At 57.2% G+C, this 19,005-nt stretch overlaps 1 protein-coding gene across 1 annotated transcript; it reads right to left on the reverse strand.

The window, feature by feature from the left end:
- Positions 1–5,177: 5,177 nt before the first annotated feature.
- Positions 5,178–17,844, reverse strand: BRINP2 (BMP/retinoic acid inducible neural specific 2). Its single transcript, XM_054286259.1, has 8 exons — positions 17,759–17,844; positions 10,942–11,288; positions 9,057–9,247; positions 8,744–8,934; positions 8,281–8,386; positions 7,688–7,924; positions 7,319–7,541; positions 5,178–6,996 (listed from the first exon to the last, which is right to left on the reverse strand). The coding sequence occupies exons 2-8, from the start codon at positions 11,220–11,222 to the stop codon at positions 5,880–5,882; spliced, it is 2,346 nt and encodes a 781-aa protein (XP_054142234.1). The 5' UTR covers positions 11,223–11,288; positions 17,759–17,844; the 3' UTR covers positions 5,178–5,879.
- Positions 17,845–19,005: the final 1,161 nt, after the last annotated feature.

The following is a 19,005-nucleotide window of genomic DNA, read 5'->3' on the forward strand; positions in this document are numbered from 1 at the left end:
AGAAACTAATTTGGGTAATCACTGATTCTGCTCCCCCGGGAGCCTTTCTGAGAGTGTGGCTCCCAACACCACTGCCAAGTCTCAGGAGAGAAGGAATCTCTTTCCAGCAGCTCTGTGGGCTTTGGAAGAGCCCCCTGGTCTATGGCCAGTGAGGAGATGACTTGAATGGAGCAGGCCTGATCCAAACAATACTCTCCTCCCAGCAGCCTCCTGGGATTTATAGGATATCACATCCCTGGACACCATTTGGGGTGGTTTACGTGCCACATTTTTTTACTGTTATGTTGGGGAAACAGCCATAGAAAGTAGCTTGGGAAAACAAGGTGGGAGATAAATCCTGGTGGCGTGGGCTCTCCCAGCGATCAAATGGGCTACAGGTGGAGAAATAGGCCCTTGAGACCCTTTATTTCCTGCAATTCCCATCTTCCTGAGTGGATCAATACCACCAGGGGCAAGGGAAGGGTGAGGAGCCATTGCAGGGAATCACTTCAAGGGAAAAGCTGGAAGATGGTAACTGATGTAGCTGATTTTTGAGGCAGATGGGCTGGGAGGGTTTGTGTATCCCAGGAGGGTTTGTGTACAGAGAAGAGGATGCCTGTAGGCTGGGAGAGCACTTTTAAAAATAATTTGACTGATTTTTCTCCTTCTTTCTTCCCATCCAGTCAGTCTCCACTCCTGGCATATGCAGTAGGAGCAAAAGGTTTGTCTTGCAGATTGTTTTGGGATTTTATTCCACCCAACAGGAAAATCCCTTCAAATTTCATCCCATTGTCCACCAAATTTTGCCCATCTCAACCCTTGGTCCAGGAGTAGAGCCCAGAGGAGGAGAAAGCAATTTGCCATTGCCATTCCTGGTCCTTGCAAATTTTTCCACTTGCAGAATGGGGTGCAGTGAAGAGACTTCATGTGGTGGTGTCTGAAGAGGTGTCCAGGTTCTCCTCAAGAGCTGGGAGTGGCTGAGGGCACTCAAGGAGGCAGTGGGGTTGGGTGGCTGAGGTTATGCTGAGGTTGTGCTTTCTGATCTTTGCTTAAGGAGGAGTTGGTGGGGAGGGAAGAAGGGAGCTGAGGAACTGGGACTGGGGCTTCCTGAGGTCCCCACCAGCTGGAGTCACCCCAGGCTCTCACTGAGCTCCTAGTGGGGACACAGGAGGGTGGCTGGGACATCTCCTGCATGCCTGGGCTTGCAGAAACCTTCCTGTTGCTCTGTGCTGATTCTGCTGCCTCCTTCAGAGACTGCGGCAGGAGGCTGAGGAGGAGGAAGAGGGAGGAAGAAGCTGAGGTCACCACCATTTCAGGAGGTTGTGAATTTCCCCCTCCTTCTCCTTCAGAAGTGGCCATTCACCACAGACCCTGTAAATCCTCTCTGGAGAGAAAACACCAGGGAGCATGGCATGGGGGGGATGAGAACCCTTGGTGGCTTTGAAAGAGATGGCAGAGAGGAAAAACAGCCCAGCATTGGCAAAGGAGGGGAAGAGACAGAGAGAAAGAAGCTGAAAATGTGCTGAAACAGCTGATGACAGCCCAAACAGCAGGAGAAGGCTCCTGCCTGCCAATTAACGAGGCTCTGGTGCTAATTTGCCACCTTGACTGCACTTCTGAGCTTGGCAGGAGAAGGGGGAGGAAAAACAAAAAGATGAGGCTAAAAAGGAGCCGGTGAGGTTTGGGGTTGCCTCTTGGCCATGCAGATGTCACTGGGCTTTGGAGAGCCAGGGGAAACAGGGAGGGCTGGTGGCAAACCCCACCAATGCACAAGCCTGGCGTGTGGAGAGAATGATGACAAGTTTCCATGGGCTGGTGCTGGCAGGGCAGCTCTGGGCCACGGTGCTGCCCACCTTAGGGGTGCCAGCTTCCCAGGGATCACATCCCACCATCTGCTGGGCTGTTGGGAGAGTGAGAGGTGATCCCATGTGTGCCCAGGAGCATCTCTGGGGTGAAACTGAGTTATGAGGAAGGAGCCAGAGCTGTGCTGGGGCAGAGAGGGCAGCTTGGCATCTCCTGCCTCCCCCAGAAACACTGTCAAACACAGAGCAGGTCTGCTGGCAGCTCTCTGCTGTGGCTAACAGAGCCACAGGAGCCCTGGGCAAAACGCTCAGAGTGCAGCTTCCTGCCAAGCCAAACCCTGATTCCCTGATTCCCTCCTCCTGCCCATCCTGCAGCCCAAACCCAGAGACCAGGGGGATGCATTAAAAGCAACATCTGCACCAGCGTGCTGTTTGCATGCAAAGCAGCAGAGTTCCTGCCAGCTCCAGTACGTTACCTGGAGCTCTCCCAGCCCTCCCTCCTCCCCTGGGATGTTTTCATTTCCTTGCATCCACATTCTTCTGTGCCAGGCTGGCAGTGTTAGCTGCGAGCCACAGGGGTAAACTGAGGCAGGCTGGAGCAAGAATGCAGAGTTAGCCTCACAGCCTCTCTCCATGGCAAAGCTGGCATTGCTATTGGGGCCCAGCCTGATGCAGAGGTGCCCTTGGGCCACCACCTGATGGCACACAGGGCTGGAGGCTCAAAGGGTGAAGGCAGGAGGGGAAGAGGGTGTAGGTTACAAAGGTGCAGCCCATCACAGCCCATCCTTGGCTGTCTCAGGGTGGCACATGGAGCCAGGACCGGCCCCAGCCTGAGGGCCATGATCTCTCTCTGCCCTGGGAGAGCTGTGCAGGGAACCCCATGCTGCTGCCTGGGCTGGGGGTGAAACATCCTGGCCCTCCCTGGCCTCCTTTTCCCTGGCAGAGCTGCCAAACAAACGTGTCTGGAGGGAACCAGAGTGTCTGCAGTCAAGCAAGTGAAGAGCTCAGCTTGTTATTTAAAGGCCATTTTCTGGCAATCATGCTGCAGAGAATCTCATATAAACACAGAGCCTAGAAAGGGACAACCCCAAACACAGCAGTTGTTAAAACCTGATGGGTTTGGTGCTCAATTCCTGGTTCAGGCTGGCTGTTCCCATCCTGAGGCCAGATCCCAGCTCTCCAGCCAGCCCTGCTGCCATCAGCACTGTTCTGTGCAGGGAAAGCACTGCAAGGTAATCAAATGCTGACCTCCAGTTATTAACCTCGTCCTTTTAATCACCTCCACTGAGTGCCTTAATTGCTGGGCAGGGATGGGAGGACCTGGCTGCTTCCACCTGAGATTCCCACACAGCCTGGCAGTCCCTCCCAGGGCATGCTGCTGCTGCTGCTGCTGCTGCTGCTGCTGCTGCTGCTCTTCCTTTAACTCACACACATCCCCAAAAAGGTGGAAGCATTTCTCTCCCAAAATACAGCAATTCAGCAGCCAAATTTAAGGAACCAACTCAGTTTCTCTGAGTTAAAGAGGGGGTGCAGCCCCATGGTTTGGGGGTGGGTGACCAAGGTCTTGTCTGCCTGTCCCTGTGCTTCCCAATGGGAAGTGCTTTGTGCTGAGATAGTGCTCTGCCAGCTGCCAAGCCTTGGAGTGCCGTGCACAGCCTCATTCCTAAAGGGCATTAATTGGCAATTTGGGCCAGACTTGGTGCTTTTGGGCAATAGATTATGGATATTGCTGGGAGGCTGTGGAGAGAGGAGAGGCAACTGCTGAGGGTGCAAAGAGCTGGTGGCTCATCCTTCCAGCTGCCTGCCTCCCCTTACTCCCTGCAGTGTTTTTTTGCGTCAAATTAAAAGTAAATGGCCTTCATCCACCTCCCTCCTCACACATGGGACTGTTAGGGCATCACTTGGCTCCATCTGGAGCCTACACAAAGCCAGAGAAGTGCAGGGTGTATCCCTTGATGGGTACCTTGAGGTGCTGCCAGTCACCCCAACAACTCTTGCATTCATGTTGAGGTGTGTTTAGGATGTGGGACTGGTTCAGGGCACCAAAAAATATGGTAGGAAGTGCTCTGTCTAGAGGAGATGGGATGGAGTTGAGGAATGTTAGCCTGACACATGGCCCACAGGATGATGGGGAGAACCCCAGAATGGTTTGGGTTAGAAAACACCTTAAATCTCATCTGGTTCTGGCCTTCCACAGGCAGGGATACCTTCCAGTGGAGACCAAAGCCTCATCCAACCTGGCCTTGGACGCTTCCAGGGATGGGACACCACAGCTGCTCTGGACAACCAAGAAGTGATGGAATATGTTCAGCAGAAGCCAAAATAACTTCTCTAGCTGGGAATCCTGCTGGCAGCCCTGCCTGCTCAGGAGCACTGCTGGCCCTCATGCCTGTGCCCTCCCCATCCTCAGGCTGATGTCTGCCAGCTCTGCCTGGGGAGCCCAGAGGATGGCTTTGACTTTTCATTTCCTCCTGGTGTGTTTAATTGCCTGATTTTTTTCCCTTTAGGGCTGGGAGAGAGAGGAGAGGTGGGCAAAGGAAGACAGATGTGTGGAAAATAGAAGTCTAGGTGACAGATTGAGGGCTGCTATAACCACAATAGCCAGCCTGATGGATTGATAGATTAGACAGGGAATATAAATAGCAAGTATGGTTTATCTATCCCTGTTTTATTTTCCTCTTGTCTGTCTCTTTATCTCTCCTGGTGTTATTTTCCTCCTGCTTATCTCTTTATCTGCCCAGCCCGAGGATGAGGGAGAGGTGGGTGACAGGAGCAGGATGGATGAGTTCAGGTTTCCACTGCCTTTGCAGCATCCAAGCAGACAAGTTTTGCCAGCTGTGGAGGATTAGAAGGCGGCCTCAGCCTGCACACTGATTCACATTTCCCACCCCTCTGCTTTCCCTGCCCCATCCCCTCTGCCTGCACGCCTCCATGGGGATCCCTGCGGTCACAGGGTCGGCTCCTTCCTCTCTCTGCCTCATCCTTGGCCAAGGGATGAGGGCAGGCACTGGAGCAGTGAGCTCTGCTTGTCTGGGCTCCCGGCATTCCCATCTGACAGCCGGGCAGCTCCAGTGCTTGATATTCCAGTCAGGCACCCAGCACAGCAGCACGGGGAAGGAGGGAGGGAGGGGAGCCACACAGCACGGGGAAAGCCAGGGCTAGGGATGACAGTAACTGTTCTGTTCTTTTCTTTCTTTTTTTTTTTTTTTAATCTCAGTTGGTTTTGGTTGCTCTTTTGCTCAAAAAAGGCATTTTTTAAAAAATATATTAAACAGATACATTTTACTAAGATGTCTCTTGGCTGGAGCCACTGACAAGAAATGACACTCCCCAAATGAATAGGCTTAAAAAAACCTGTCCCAAACAAACCAAATAAATAAATACATAAATAAAACATTTTCTTTTTCTTTCTTTAGGGTGGGGTTTTTTTTGTTGGTTTTTCTGTTTCGTAGGGAACCTTGGCCCAGAGGTCTCCGAGGGTGTCTGTGATGGCAGCATCCCTGGGCAGGTGCCAGGTCCTTCCAGGCAAGGGGTGAGACGGTGCCTCGGCACGGCAGCAGACACGAGGTGCTCGTGGAGAGGCCCCAGGGGGGACCTGCAGGGTCTGCAGGGCCTGTGCTGTGGGCCCCCAGCAGCACCGTGTGCGAGGCTACGGCTGCAGGATGGATGGTGGGGGATGCAAAGGTGCCAGTAGAAACCTCTTAAAAAGACTACAAAAGTTGGGGTGATGAGGAGGCTGCTGCTGGGGGATCCTTAGGGTGGGTTCAGCACCTGCTCTGGTGGGACCAGCAGCTGCCTCTGGGCAAGCCACACCCCCTGGGCCACTGGCACACCTCCCCAGCCACAGTGGCATTGTCCCCACACTCGGGGCCAGTTCACAATGCCATGAGCCATCCCTCCTCCTCCTCAGTCCCACTGGCATCCTCCATCCGCCCGAGCCCTGCGTCTCTTTGGCCAGATGCTGGGTGTACCATGGAAGCACGCAGTTGGCACTAAGGTAAGGCCTTGATTTCAATTTTTAGGGTGGTTCTTTCTCTTTCCTCCCAGGCAGTCTGTCCTGGCAGCCCCCTGGCCGAGGTGTGAGCGCTGCCAGCCGTGTTAGCTGCACAGCTTGCCCGTCTCCTGCTCCAGGGCGTTGGGCAGCTTGGCGTTGAAGGCTCTCAGGGAGGACTGGATCCTCGCCACCTCGTTGTTGGCCAGCTTGAGCCGGTGCCGGAGCAAGCAAGTGAAGAGGTCGAGGCGGATTTTGCCAGGGGGTGAGAGCCTGTTCACCCTGTCCCTGATCTCCAGCAGCTGCAGCATGGCTGAGTCCTGGGAGCCCTGCGTGTAGGGGTAGTCCAGCTGGAGGATCAGGTCACGGATAGCATCCGGCTCAAAGGGCAGGCTGTAGCCAAAGACTTGCAAGCTGTTGATTTTCATGTAGCCCAGGTTCTTGGAGGGATCTGACATCTCCAAGGGCTCGTAGTAGATTGTCTCGTTGGAGCTGTCATCCAGAGACTTGATGCGGCTCCGCAGGTAGACGTGCACCGTCTCAAAGAAGGTCTTCCTCTTGTTGCCCAAGGTGATGGTCCAGTTTTGGCACTGGGCAGAGGCATCTACGGTAGTCCTTTCCCAGTCTGGGAAGCTGCCCTCGTTGACAGGCATGAACCAGCTCTCTGAGTGGCTTCCCCCAAAGGGGTTAACATAGATGGCCATGACGGGCTCCAGGGTGCTGTTCTTGGTGAGGCAGATCTGCAGAGACAGGGCCAGCATGACGTGAACCAGCCCGGGCTTGTACTTGTTGCTCTTGAGGGTGAGGAGCATGCGCTTCCGCCAGGAGGGGTCGAACCAGCTGCCCAGGCGCATGTCGTTGCTGATGAAGATGGAGTGCACCTCGATGCGGCTGTCCCGCTTCTGCAGCAGGTACTTGAGCTCCAGGTCCTGCAGGTCAGTCTCCAGCCCCAGGTACTGCTCCAGGGAGTCGGCCACCTCGGGGCGGCAGAAGCCCTGGGTGAGCGCGTAGCCGTGGTGGCAGCTCCCGCAGCGGGTGCTGTTGTCCTGGTCACAGCTGGCACAGGCTGGCCCCTCGCCCAAGGCACACGGGATGGAGGCCTGGCAGGAGGGCTGCTCTGAGGGACAGGTGCAGCTGTGGCTTTCCTCCAGGAAGGTCCCAGGCACGGTGGTCTCGCTGCAGTACAGCAGCGACTGTGCGCGGCTCCACCAGTAAGGGAGGGACCTGGTGCACAGGAAACACAGAAGAGAGGCTTAGATGGCATCTTTTGGGATGTGACTGGCTTTCTCTAAGGATAGAAGAGCTGCCCACCTCGTGTTGGTTTTCTGCTCTGCTGGTGGCCCCCCCACGAACCCATTTTTCACCTTCAGGTCTGCACCTGATCTCTCAGGGCCACATTCCAGGCTGGTACAGCCGCTCCTGCTGCCTGCTCACCCCCTCCTCGGTGGGAGCTTCTCCACTTGCAGCCACAGGGGTTATCCCCTGGCAGTGCCCCACCCCTGGGGCACAGGGCAGTGTCCCCAGCAAGGCTGCCAGGGCACCCTACCTCTCCTTGGGCAGCTTGAAGCGCGGCTGGCGGTGGCAGCGCTTGCTGAGGTTGAAGAGGCGCCGGATGAGCCGGAAGGTTTTCCTGGAGAGCAGCTTCAGGCTGGTGCCCAGCTGCTGGTAGCGGTGCTGGACATCCAGATCCATGCTCCAGAAGTGGGAGATGGCTGTCCTGTTCAGGAAACGGTCCGTGGGGAGTCTTTTCACCAGGGCCTGAAACTCCTCTGTGGGGAGAAGGAGATGGCATCAGGGAAGGTGGAGCTGAAAGCAACCTCCCTCCACCCGAGCTCTTCATGGTGAGAAGAGCCAGCACCCAGCCTGGGCTGCTCTCAAGGGGAAGGAGATGCTCGGTGGGGTCTGCCAGCCTCACCTGACTCCTCGAACTGGCTGTGGTGGCTCTCCCAGGCCCGCCCGAGCTGGGCCAGGCTGCTCTCCAGCGCCTGGATGTCGGCCTCGGGGCAGTTGCAGCGGGGGAAGGCGGGCTGGCACTGGCAGCGGCAGTCGCTGCGGCGGCACAGCAGCTCCCCCGCCGAGCCGCAGGCGATGTAGCTGAGGGCGGCGGCCACGAACCTCTCCCGCAGGTAGGAGGGCAGCACCGTCTGCAGCCCTGCGGAGGGAGCAGCCCCGAGGGCATCAGGGCACGCACGGAGCCCCTCAAACACCACCCGGGCGAGGAGGGCACCAGCCTCTCCCCCCTCGCCGGGCTCCCACCCTCGCATGATTATCATATCAATTTGCTGTGGAGCCGCTTGTCTGGGCTCTGCATCGATCTTGGCTCCTCTTGGCAGACAAGCAACAACCTCATCCTGCCCAGCTTTCATTATTTTCCTCCCCTCTCCTCCCCAGCCCTGAAATTAGAAGCAGCATCTCATGCCAGCATCCTCCCCTGCATCCCCCCGTGCGCCCACAAGCATCCCATGGCAGCAATTGTCCGCCCCCACATCCCCACAAGCCTGGTCCTACCTTGGAGCTGCACTTTGTTCTCAGGGCTCTGCACCAGGACAGAGCTCACCGAGTCCAGGTTGTCATAGTTGCTGCAGCCCAGTGGCCCTGTCCGTGTTTCTGTCACCTAAGGTGGGGACAAGAGGCAGTCAGGGTACACAGGAGAGGACACAGGGTGCCCTACCCCGGTGAGAGCGCTGCAGATAATCCCTGACCCGCTGGCCAAGCCCCCCTCCTCATAGCAGGGCGATGGTCAGAGAGGAGAACTAATTATCTGCTAATTAGCTTGTTGACAGGCGGCAGCCCGCTGAAAAATGTGCCTTTATTAGCGTGCCCAATTTCCCATAAATAATGGAAGGTGTTAACTTTCCCGGCTCTCTGCTCTCTGGGGGATGCTGTTTCAGGCCGGGCCAGCTGGAGGGGCCCCGGGGCAGTCCCGGCGCTGCCGTGTCCCGGCGCTGGCCCCTCCTCGCCCCTCTCGTACCTTGATGGCAGCTGTGGCGATCTGGATGTGGTGCAGCCGGCGCAGGGTGCTCTCCCTGTCGATGAAGTAGGAGGCTGCCAGCTGGTGCAGGGTCTCCAGCGACACCCCCGAGCTGTTCCCAGCCCCCGCCGCGGGCTCTGCCCTCCGGCTCAGCTTGCGCTTGTCCACGAAAATGGTCAGGGACTCCTCTCCTGGGGGGAGATGTGATACCTGAGAAAGGCTGTGGGCTGCCCCCATTCCCTTTCCTGGCCGTGCAGTGCTGCTTTTCCCACCCTCCCTCGCTGTGCGAGGGGCTGAGCAGCCCAGCGCTCACCTCCCAGCGTGGCAGCCAGCAAGAAGTGTGTCCCATACTTCTTGATGAGGCTGTCGGTGATCTGCTGCGCGCTGGGCCGCCGCCCCAGCAGCCGGATGTTGCGGACAAATTCGGGGGCCAGGGGAAGAGGGAGGCTGAAGAAATCTTTCCTCTCCAAGGCCAGATTATTCACCTTCCAACGGGCAAACTCTCTGTGGGAGGAGAGCAGCAGTGGGGAGAGGGTGTGAAGGGGGTCTGGCCACGGCACATGCATGCTCTCCTTCCTTATGTCCCTGATTTCCGTTCAGGACAGGTGGAAAACTCTGGATAGAATCATCCCGACCTCCCCACTGGAAGTGAAGGACCTGCTGCCAGCTATGGATCCAGGCAGGACAAAAGCACCGTCCCTCCCTAAGCCATTGATGGTGATAAAGAGCTACAAGCAGCGGAGATGCTGGCTATTGATTAACCCGGCACCTCGGGAAGGCATTAATCACAGCCCAGGGCAGGGCTAGAGCCTCTTCCAGCCCTTGGGCTGGCTGCAGCTCATCCCTCCTCCAGCCTAGAGATCCAAGGGAAAATCCAGCATCTGGGGGTGTCATGGTTTTAAACATCAGCAGCATTTTGTGGGAAGCTGGAGGAGTTGGGATGTGGTGGGTCCCCTCAGAGCCCCAGATGCTGTCAATGTGCCACCCAGCCTGTCACTGCCTCCAAAACCCCACGGCCTCATAAACAACCAGCAGCAAATTTCAGCTTAATCTTTGGCATTTGGCTCTAATTAAAACCAGGCTGTGCCTCTCAGACAGTTTCACCAGGGCTGGCTGGGAAAACAGGGAGAGGGAGGGAGAAGGAGGGAGCAGTGGATGGGTGCAAAGCAGCAGCTGCTGGGCTTGGCAGATGACAGGTTGCCTCCCACCATGACTTTGGGCCCAGAAGATGGGATGCAGGGGCCAGTAGCAGAGCTGAGGATGAGGCAGGGGGGTGCTGCCTCTCCCCTTGCACACACACACTCCCTCGGGGCTGGGGTGCCAATTTCCATCCTTGCATCCCAGAGGCAAACAAGCCCCGAAGGCTGATGGCAGGTTCTCTGCCTCTGGGGAGGTGTGAGCCAGCTCTGTCTCTCTGGCTGCTCCTTCCTGTCCCACCACCATCACCACAGCATCCCTGGAGGACGCAGGGCCCCCGGCATGGCAGCATCAGCACACAGGAAAGGGGAGAGGAGCTCCCTGGGGGTGCAGGCCTGCATAACAAGGCTGCAATCCCAGCACCCACGTCAGCATCCCCAAGAGGCCCTGGTCAGGCTTTGCTTCGCTGCTGGAAGCCCCCAGGGCTCAGCACTGGTGGGGAGTGGAAGGAAAAGGGCTCATTAGGCAGAGGTGACACCCCCAGTTAGGCACAGGAGGCGGTGGAGTGGAGTGGGTTTCCCACAGAGGATGTCACAGGGTGGCCTTTGCTGTCACATAGGTGATAGGTATTGGGAAGGAATTGTAAACACTGTATATGTAGTTTTTAGTATGAAGACATAACACCACCCCAGGGGCAGGCAGAGTGCCTGGAACTGTCCTGCTGAGCGGACCTTGGCTGGACAGGAGAAAGAATTTTATAGCTAAGATACAATAAACAAGCTTGAGACTGAGAAATGAAGAGCCCTGACTCCTTCTTCAAGTGCTGGGCTGGGAAAAGAGACTTTCTAACTTCTCTTGGGGTCACTGTGACCAGCTAGAGACCCTGACAGCCTGCAGCCCAGCCTGGCCTCACCAAGAGCATTCCCTGGAAAAGCAGCATCTCACACCTACCCAAAGGACAGCCTCCTCCCACACATGGGGGTCTGCTCATGTGGATTAGAGATGGTCTGCCTCCACTCTGCCGTGCCCCCACATCCCCCCAGCCCCTCAGAGCCTCTCACCTGTAGATCCTGTACCTGGTGGTGAACCCCTGCCGGTAGCGCTCCATGAAGTCCACGTACTCCTGGGCTCGGTAGAAGGGTCCCCGGTCGGTGAGGAGCCAGTCGAGAGGCGGCCGGGCCGAGGGAGAGGAGGATGAGGAGGAAGAGGAGGGCGTGGCAGGGGCTGCATGGCCCTGGGGCGCGGGGCTGCAGCGGCAGCAGGCGCTCAGGGCCAGCAGGGCCAGCGGCCAGGGCAGCATGGGCGGGGGCCCGTCAGCACGGGGCAGGTCCTGCCGCCCCATCCTGCTGCTGCCCGGCCGGCTTCTTCATTCTCTCACCCCGCGGCAACGCTCCGGGACAGCCCCGCCCTGCAACGACAGGAGGGAAACCCGTGAGGAGCGGATGGAAACCGGGAGCAAGCTCTGGAATGCTGGCTGGGATGCTGCTGACAGAGGGAACGCTGCGCTCCAGGGAGAGCCTGGTCATGCCACAGGAAATAAGAGTTTATGGGGCTGGGGGTGCTGGGTTAAATGAAATCCTGGCTGATGGCTGTTTGAGGAATTTCTGGCTTTTTCTTTATGTTTTTCTCTGCTGGACGTCAGCCTGGCATATTATTTATTTATTATTATCATTATTATTATATGACACAGCTCGCTGCTGTGGGCTGCCCTGCACCCTGCGTTGTGGGGACAAACGTCACGAGCATGCAGCTCATTTCAGGTGGGGCTAAAAATGATAACCATGGGGAACTGGGAAAATGAGCTTCTCCAGGTATAGACTGGATCATGTGTGGTTGATGTTAGACTTGTCTTTGTGTCCTGCTAGTGTCTGGATGGATGGATGGATGGATGGATGGATGGCCACTCCAAGGCTGCCCAGGCTGATGGAAATAGTGTTTTGAGTGCAAAGTAAAGATGGAGCTTTTCTGGCAGCAGCAGCAACTACAAGGACAGAGTCTGAATTTGCCAGCAAAGGTGGAGATGGGGATCTGCAAGGTCTGGCCAAGGCCAGGTGTGCTGTGAGGCACCAGCAGCTGTTTCCCAGAACAGGGACCCCCTTGCTGCAGTCCTGCCAGGGAAGGTGGGTTTTGTTCCAGGAAGGCGGCTGGGGCCCAAATGCCCATCCCTGCTGAGCTCACACCAACCCTGCCTTCTCCCAAACAGGGCTTTGCTGGATGAATCATCATGCTTGAACATGTAATAATATGTTTTTTCAATTTTTTTCTCCCTCTCTTCTATTTTTAAACCCTTAAGGGTGCCCTTTGATTACACTTTCTCAGCTTCTCGCTCAGCCCTCGAGGCTGAGGCCCTGTGAATTTTAAACAAAAGCTGAGAGTTTCACATCACCAGGCTGGGGTGCCAGGGCAGTGGGGTGGGCAGGAGCAGCAGGCAGGGCTCCTGTTCCCCCACACTCGTTTTTCACGTGTCACCCTGGTTTTTCCCAGCCTGGCAGGCAGCCACATGACAGCCCAGTCACTGCCTCCTGCCCCTGGCACGTGGGGCAGGATGTGCCCGAATCCCAGCTGCCACGTGTGGGTGGTGGCTGAGCCAAGGCATTTGGCTGCCCCTAATCCTCACTGCCTGCTACCAAATCTGGGCTGAGGGCAAGCAGGCAGAAGGGATGCAGAGCCTGCCTGAAGCAGACCTGCAGCTTGCTCCCCTCCCCAGGAATATCTGCTGGCACAATTAAAAATTGATGTGGCCTGGGGACCAAAGGGATCCTCAAAGCTCAAGATTAACCCAACCCCCCCAGGTCCATGCTGCCTGCAGCCAGGTCCTGCTGCTGTGTCCAGGAGAGAATGGTGGGAGCCAGGGTTTGGCACTAAACCTCATGGATGGTTTAGATACTGACCACAGGCTAAACCCTCAGTGATTTGATCCCTTTCCCACACAGCAAGGAGGAAAGCAACACTCTGGATCTCAGGTGAGAAGCTGAGGGAAGGTAAAGCCTCCTTGAACAGCATCTTTCTAAACCCTGCCCATGGAAACACACTGCTTGTAGCATAAAATATGGCTGTGACAGCAAAATACCTTGTTTAAATACCTGGTGCACTGGGACTCTGCCTGTTGCCTCACAAACAGGCTTGGCACACCCTGGCTCCTGGTCTCCCACCATCATCCATGGGTTTTAAGGGGCTCCTGACCCAGCTCCAGCTGGGGCTGCTCCCTGGCTGTGTCCCTCTCCCCCCTCCCTCCACACAGCCAGAGTCTCACAGGGGATGTTAAAGGGGATTTTAAGTGGTTAAAGGAGATGTTTTTCCAGTGCCATGGGACACTGGCCTCATCCATCACCACTTCCCACCACCACAGACTGGTTTTGCACCAGTCACTTCACCACCCTCCCTGAGGCTTTCCTAGTGTAAATCAGAAGGACACAGGAGTATTCCCCCTTTGATTCAAAGCACAGAGGGGATTTTTTGGGGTGGGACACACCAGGCAGAGCACTGTCTTTTCCATCAAACCATCCTAGATGTTAAATGCTTCTCACCAGCACTAACCAGCCCCTTGCCATTACCACCCTGGGGGCATCTCCATTTGCCTTTACCAAGAGGGATTTCCCATGCTGTCCTTCCCCTCCAAATCCCCTCTCCCACCACAGCACCACAGCTAAGGCAGCAAACATCTGGCTCACCATCATGGGGATGGACATTATGGGTAGACCCACTGTGGGCCACCTTTTCCCTCAGGCTGTGGTCCCTAGACCAGCTCTGCACCATCTCAGCCTGCTCTGACACCTTCCCTGGGGAGCTCATTCTGAGATTCCAGGCTGAGCATGCCATGTTTCCCTGTGGCTACTTCATGTTTTACTACAGAGCAATAAAAATAGGATTTGATATTTCCAGCACTCGGCCGGGGCAAACTGGTACAAAACCAGTGAAGAATCCCTCCTGGTATGGAGCAGAGTTTGCAGCCTTGCTGCGTGAGCTTTTATTCACACTTCCCTCCTATTTACACGGCGCGTGGCGGCACCTCCGAGGGAGGCTCCTGCCTAGGGATGGTGATGACGCACGGCAGCGTCCTTGCCAACAGGAGCTGGAGTCCCAAGCCAGGCAAGGAGGGCCTGTGAGGGGGCTGCACTGACTCTGCAGCAGCTCTCCTGCACCACTGTCACCGGGGTCATTTATTTCCTCCTATCGATCAGGAGTGATAGAAAATAAATATGTGCAGATATTGCCATAGCTGTGCACAGTCCTCAGTGCCTACAGCTGGCTCTGGTTTGAGGGGAAGGGGGGCTGCACTGCAGCTCTGTGGGGTTGGGGCAATGCTTTTCAGGGTGCACCTGCACATGCTCACACCAGGATCCTCCTGGGATGCTGGGGAGAGTAAAGCTCTTTAGAAACAAGTAACCCCCTTGACCTTACTACTAGAGCTGGAAATAACTTTCTAATCACTTTTCCTTGATCCAAAAAAATGAAGATTTGATGAGAAGCATCTGACAACTCTTTTTTTTTCTTCTTCCTTTTGATTTAGGGTTTTGCATCACAAAAGTTGGAAAACTTCCAGCTTGTTATTTTTTTTTCTCCTCTTCCCTTTTCTATAAAAACCCCGAAGCAAGGAAGAAGAGTACTAAAGTAAATATAATTGGCAAATTTTCCTAGAATCACAACCTCTTTCAGGGCCAAGTCTTCCTGAGCTTCTTGCAGTGCAGTCTGTTCCCATTTCCTGCAGCAGAACACCCCAGTGAGGCTGATGTATGGCCCACATTGTCACTTGTCATGAGCTACATCTTACAAAGAGCTCGTGGCAATTTCTAGAGTCACTCCCCACCCTGGGGATGGCAGTGGGGTCACTTCTGCAGTGGTGTTCTCATCCAAAATGGCTTGAGAGGCTGAAGGAAGGATGGGGTGCTCAGGTGAGCTGCAAAAGCCTCCCTCTGCTGCCCTTGGAGCTGACAGTGACAGCAGCAACACCCTCAGCACAACATCAGAGTTATGCCGAGGCTCCACTCCCCTCCATGCCCACGGCATCTCCAGAGCCACGTGCTCCACCACTCATCAGGCTGAGCTCGATAATTAAGACTTTAGCTAATTGTTAGGGACATTAACATTGATTTGTGTCCTTTCATGCTGCAGGAGCAGATTTGGATACAGCAACTGGGAAGCATTCACTGGGGAGGGGGCAGTGGTATTTGCCAGGTGCTGTTGGGAAGCACAGGAAGGTTCCAGATGGACCCTGGAACCACCTCTGTGCACGCTGAGCTGAAGCCCAGAGCCACAGCAAACCCCAGTGCCCATGGCAGGTACACAACACCATCGGTGGCAGGGCTGTGGGATGTGCCCAGTCACAGGGAAGGGTCCCTGGGCACAGTGGGAGCCCCGGTGCATCTGTGCAGGAGTGATGGGGAGGGGTCTGCAGCTCCCTGGGGACGCCTTTCAGTGGGGACAGACATCAAACCAGCGACTGAGTCACCTTCTCATTAAACATGGAAAAGCTTTATCAAATTAAGGCCACTTAAAAGAGCCTGGGCAAAGGCTAAGTGCAGTTTAGCGTCTGAAGTGGATTGACTCAGCTGAGCCGTGTCTATCTGTGCATGCACGCAGGCGCCCAGGCCACCTCCTGCTCTTGCACACCTCGGGACAGACAATCCCAAAGGGCTCAGTTTTAGCAGGATGCTCCCATTGCTCCGGGGCCACCAGGCTCACCTGGGGCTTGGTGCAACCCGTGTCCCCTACTGCCAGCCCTGCCCACACTGTTTCCTCTGCCCCGGCTCGGCTGTGGCTCGGGAGGAGCTGCACGGCCGGGCTGGCTCCCGCACGCTGCCAAGGAAGCTCCAGGGCCCCGCTGATCAGCCGGGGTAATTAAGAGAGCGAGGCAGGCACCGCCGGAGCGACAGCAGCGCCGTAATCGCCGGCAAAGCGGGCACGGCGGGGCGCTGGCAGCCACCTGGCAGCCGGCCCCGGTGACACAGCTCCGGGCGTGGGGACAGACAGACGGACACCTCGGAGCCGCGGCTGGGAGCGGGTTCTCCTGCTGGCCACCCTCTGCAGCCCCATCAGTCACTACAGCCGAGGGACCCCAAGCCACTGCCCTCCTCCTCCTCCTCTCAGCTCGTGAGACCCGTTAGAAAACCTGTAGGACTCAGCGACTTGGGTTCCTTTTATTAGCTTTTCTTCACATCCTCAAGAGCGAGACACTCGAAGATGAGAGTAAAGGAAAACAGCAGAAAATCCCAGGACTCAGGGAGCCGAGGATTTGCATAAGACATCAAATGAGTTGAAGCCTGGGCCGCTGTCAGGGGAGATGACAGCTGCGTGCACAGTCGCACCAGTGCCATGTGTTCTGCCCCCTGGCTTTGCACACCCGAGACTTTCACACCTACAGGCAAAAAGCCTCTTAAATAAAGCAAATAAATGTGCAAAATAGAATTTCCCCCCCCCAGCACAGTGACGGCAGCAGCAGCTCTGGCTTCCCCACCTTGCGCTGAGCTCTCAGACCAAAGGATCCCTGCAGATGGATCTCTGGGACCAGGGAGAGCAGCCCTGCATACGAGGAGATGGGGAAAAAGAGCAACCCTGTGCACAAGGAGCCAGGGAAAGGGAGCAGCCCTGCAGCCTCCTCCCCAGGGAGGATGGCTCCTTCCTCCTAACAGATCCTGCAAGCCCAGCACCATCCTCATGCAGGAGGCAGTGCAAGGTGAGGAACACTGCTTCCCTTCCCTGCCTTGCCTTCACACGAGTGACAAGTGTCACGGATGCGCAGTGATGCACAGATGTAGCTCAACCTTAGCAGACCATGATAAATAAGGTGGTGGGTGGCTGGTGCTGGGCATAGAGAGGGAGCGCTCCTCTGGGGTGTCAGAGCAGGGCCACCTCCCCTGGAGACCCAGCTCTCCAAACTGTCACTGCACGGCCACCACAGACAGCTCCGCTTCGGAAAAGTGCAGGGGCCTCCGGGGCTGGCAGGGACCCTCCTGGCGGCCGACAGAGAGGGGACACTGACATCTGCCGGCGGGTCCCACCCGGCCCCGAGCGCCCGGGCTCGGAGTGCCCGGGACCAGAGCGGGGACGCTCCGGGAGCCGCCACGGCCGCCCCAGGGCAGCCACACGCGGGTCCCTGGGGACGGACCGGCAGCGCTGCGCCCGGAGCTGATGCGATCCAGCGCTTTAAAAACACCGAGTTTTGTTTCCTACCGGAAAGATGAGTGTTGAGGGAAGGGAGCCTGGCAGCGGGGAGCCCCCGGGTACCGGAGCTGTGCCGGGCAGGCGAGCAAACACCTCCCGATGGGTCACGCATCCACTGCTCGACCGATGCTCCGGGTGGCGGAGCGGGGCCCTGCGGTGCGGGGAACGGGCGATCCCCTCACGGAACTGATCCCCCCACAGGCTACTGATGATCGGGGCCCATCGGAGAAATGCGCGTTTCAACATTTGCGGGGGCATCTCCCCGGTCCCTGCGGGCGCGGGGTGTCTCACACGGGCATTTCACACCGAGCAGCGCACTCTGCACACGGCAGCAAGTTCCAGCATCCCGGGCAGCCCGTTTGTCCCTGTAGCCCGCCGGCTCCCGGTCCCACCGTGCCGCTGGCAGCCGCCCCTCACCTGTGGGGCCGGTGGCAGCCGCCCCTCACCTGTGGGGCCCCGCGCAGGGGCGGCTCCGCCGGGCAGGACTCGGTGCCTTCCCCGACACCCGAGATCGCCGGGGAGGCTGCGAAGCGAGCCCGGAGCGGGGACACAACTTGACCAAGGTCACCGAGCGAGCCGCCGTCGGTACCCGGGATCTCCGCCCTTGCGGGGCCGCCGCTCGGCCCGCAGCGCTCCCTCCCCACCCCACCACCGGCGGGACCCCCGCGCCGGCTCAAACCCCCTCCCCAACTCCTCGCCGCGACCCCGCGGACTCACCCCAGGCTCCAAATCAGCGCCGGCGGGGCACCGGCCGCCTCTCCTTGGCGTCCCGCTCCGATCGGCTCCGGCTCAGCGGCCACGGGCGCTGCCCCGCCGCCGCCTCCGGGCCGCGCCATGTGCGGGCGGCCGGGCGGGCCCCGGCGGCGCCGCCACCATCCCGGGCTCCCTCAGCCGCGGCCGCCGGGTCCGCGCGCTCCGCGGGGCCGCCGCGCCGCGCTGATAATATATGCAGCGCCCGCAGCCAATCACAGGCTCCGCCGGCGGCCCCGCGCATTCCCATTGGGTGAGCGGGATGGGGAGGGGCGGGGCGTGGTGCGGGTGTCCCGCTCCCGCCTCCCGACCCGGGGTGAGCGAGCCCCGGAATGTGCGGGATCGGGAATGGGAGAGACCATGGAGAGCCCCGGGATGTGCGGGATCGGGAATGGGAGAGACCATGGAGAGCCCCGGGATGTGCGGGATCGGGAATGGGAGGGACCATGGAGAGCCCCGGGATGTGCGGGATCGGGAATGGGAGAGACCCCGAGAGCATCCCGGGATGTGCGGGATCGGGAATGGGGCGGCTGGAAGGGACCCTGGAGAACATCCCATTCCCATCATGGGCAGGGACACCTTCCTCTAGGCCAGGTTACTGCAAGCCCCGCCAGCCTGGCGTGGAACACCTGCAGGGATCCACATTCCCAGGTTCTCCCTCCTGTGCTGGTCATTCCCGGTGAGCAGCAGGAGGATGCTGTCAGTGACACCAGATTTAGCGTTCCCAGATGGTATTTATGTGTGTTCCATTTATCCCTCTGTGTTCTTCACACCTCCCACCAAACCCCTTCCTTGCTCCTCCTCACACCTCGTTAGACATTCCAGGGGCACCGCTCCTGGGGGTGCATCCCTTCTCCAAACATTGAAAGAACCTTGTTGGAGACACCCTCTAAATAATGCAATTTTTTTAAAATTTTATTTTTTCAGAAAGGAAAAGCTCCTTTTAATGAGTTTGTAGCCCATGGTGAAAGAAGAGCAGTGAAAGGGCCTTGTGGAAGTCATCCACGGGATTTCCCTGTGGTCCCCAAAAGAAACACAAAAGGAGAGCCATATCCTACAAAACACTGGTGCTCATTTTTCCTTATTTGTTCCTGATTGTCCTTTCCCAATTTTCCCCATTTTGGTTTTTTGCTTGTGTGTTTTTTTTTTTCTAATTTTTCCTGTTTTCTCCTGATCCTGAGCCCATTGCTGCTGGAGGGAAACAGCACTGCTGA

This window comes from Melozone crissalis, unplaced genomic scaffold (assembly GCF_028551555.1).
Source record: "Melozone crissalis strain CALT ecotype California unplaced genomic scaffold, PUWL_Pcris_2 ptg000045l_1, whole genome shotgun sequence".
Taxonomy (NCBI): domain Eukaryota; kingdom Metazoa; phylum Chordata; class Aves; order Passeriformes; family Passerellidae; genus Melozone; species Melozone crissalis.

What these genes read in the sequence shown, in the direction of transcription:
- BRINP2 (XM_054286259.1), bottom strand. Translation starts at nt 11,222, where the DNA reads ATGGGGCGGCAGGACCTGCCCCGTGCTGACGGGCCCCCGCCCATGCTG. An exon ending in TCGCCACAGCTGCCATCAAG is followed by an intron (nt 8,387 to 8,743) that starts GTACGAGAGGGG and finishes TCCCCACCTTAG; the next exon opens with GTGACAGAAACACGGACAGG. An exon ending in GAACAAAGTGCAGCTCCAAG is followed by an intron (nt 7,925 to 8,280) that starts GTAGGACCAGGC and finishes CTCCCTCCGCAG; the next exon opens with GGCTGCAGACGGTGCTGCCC.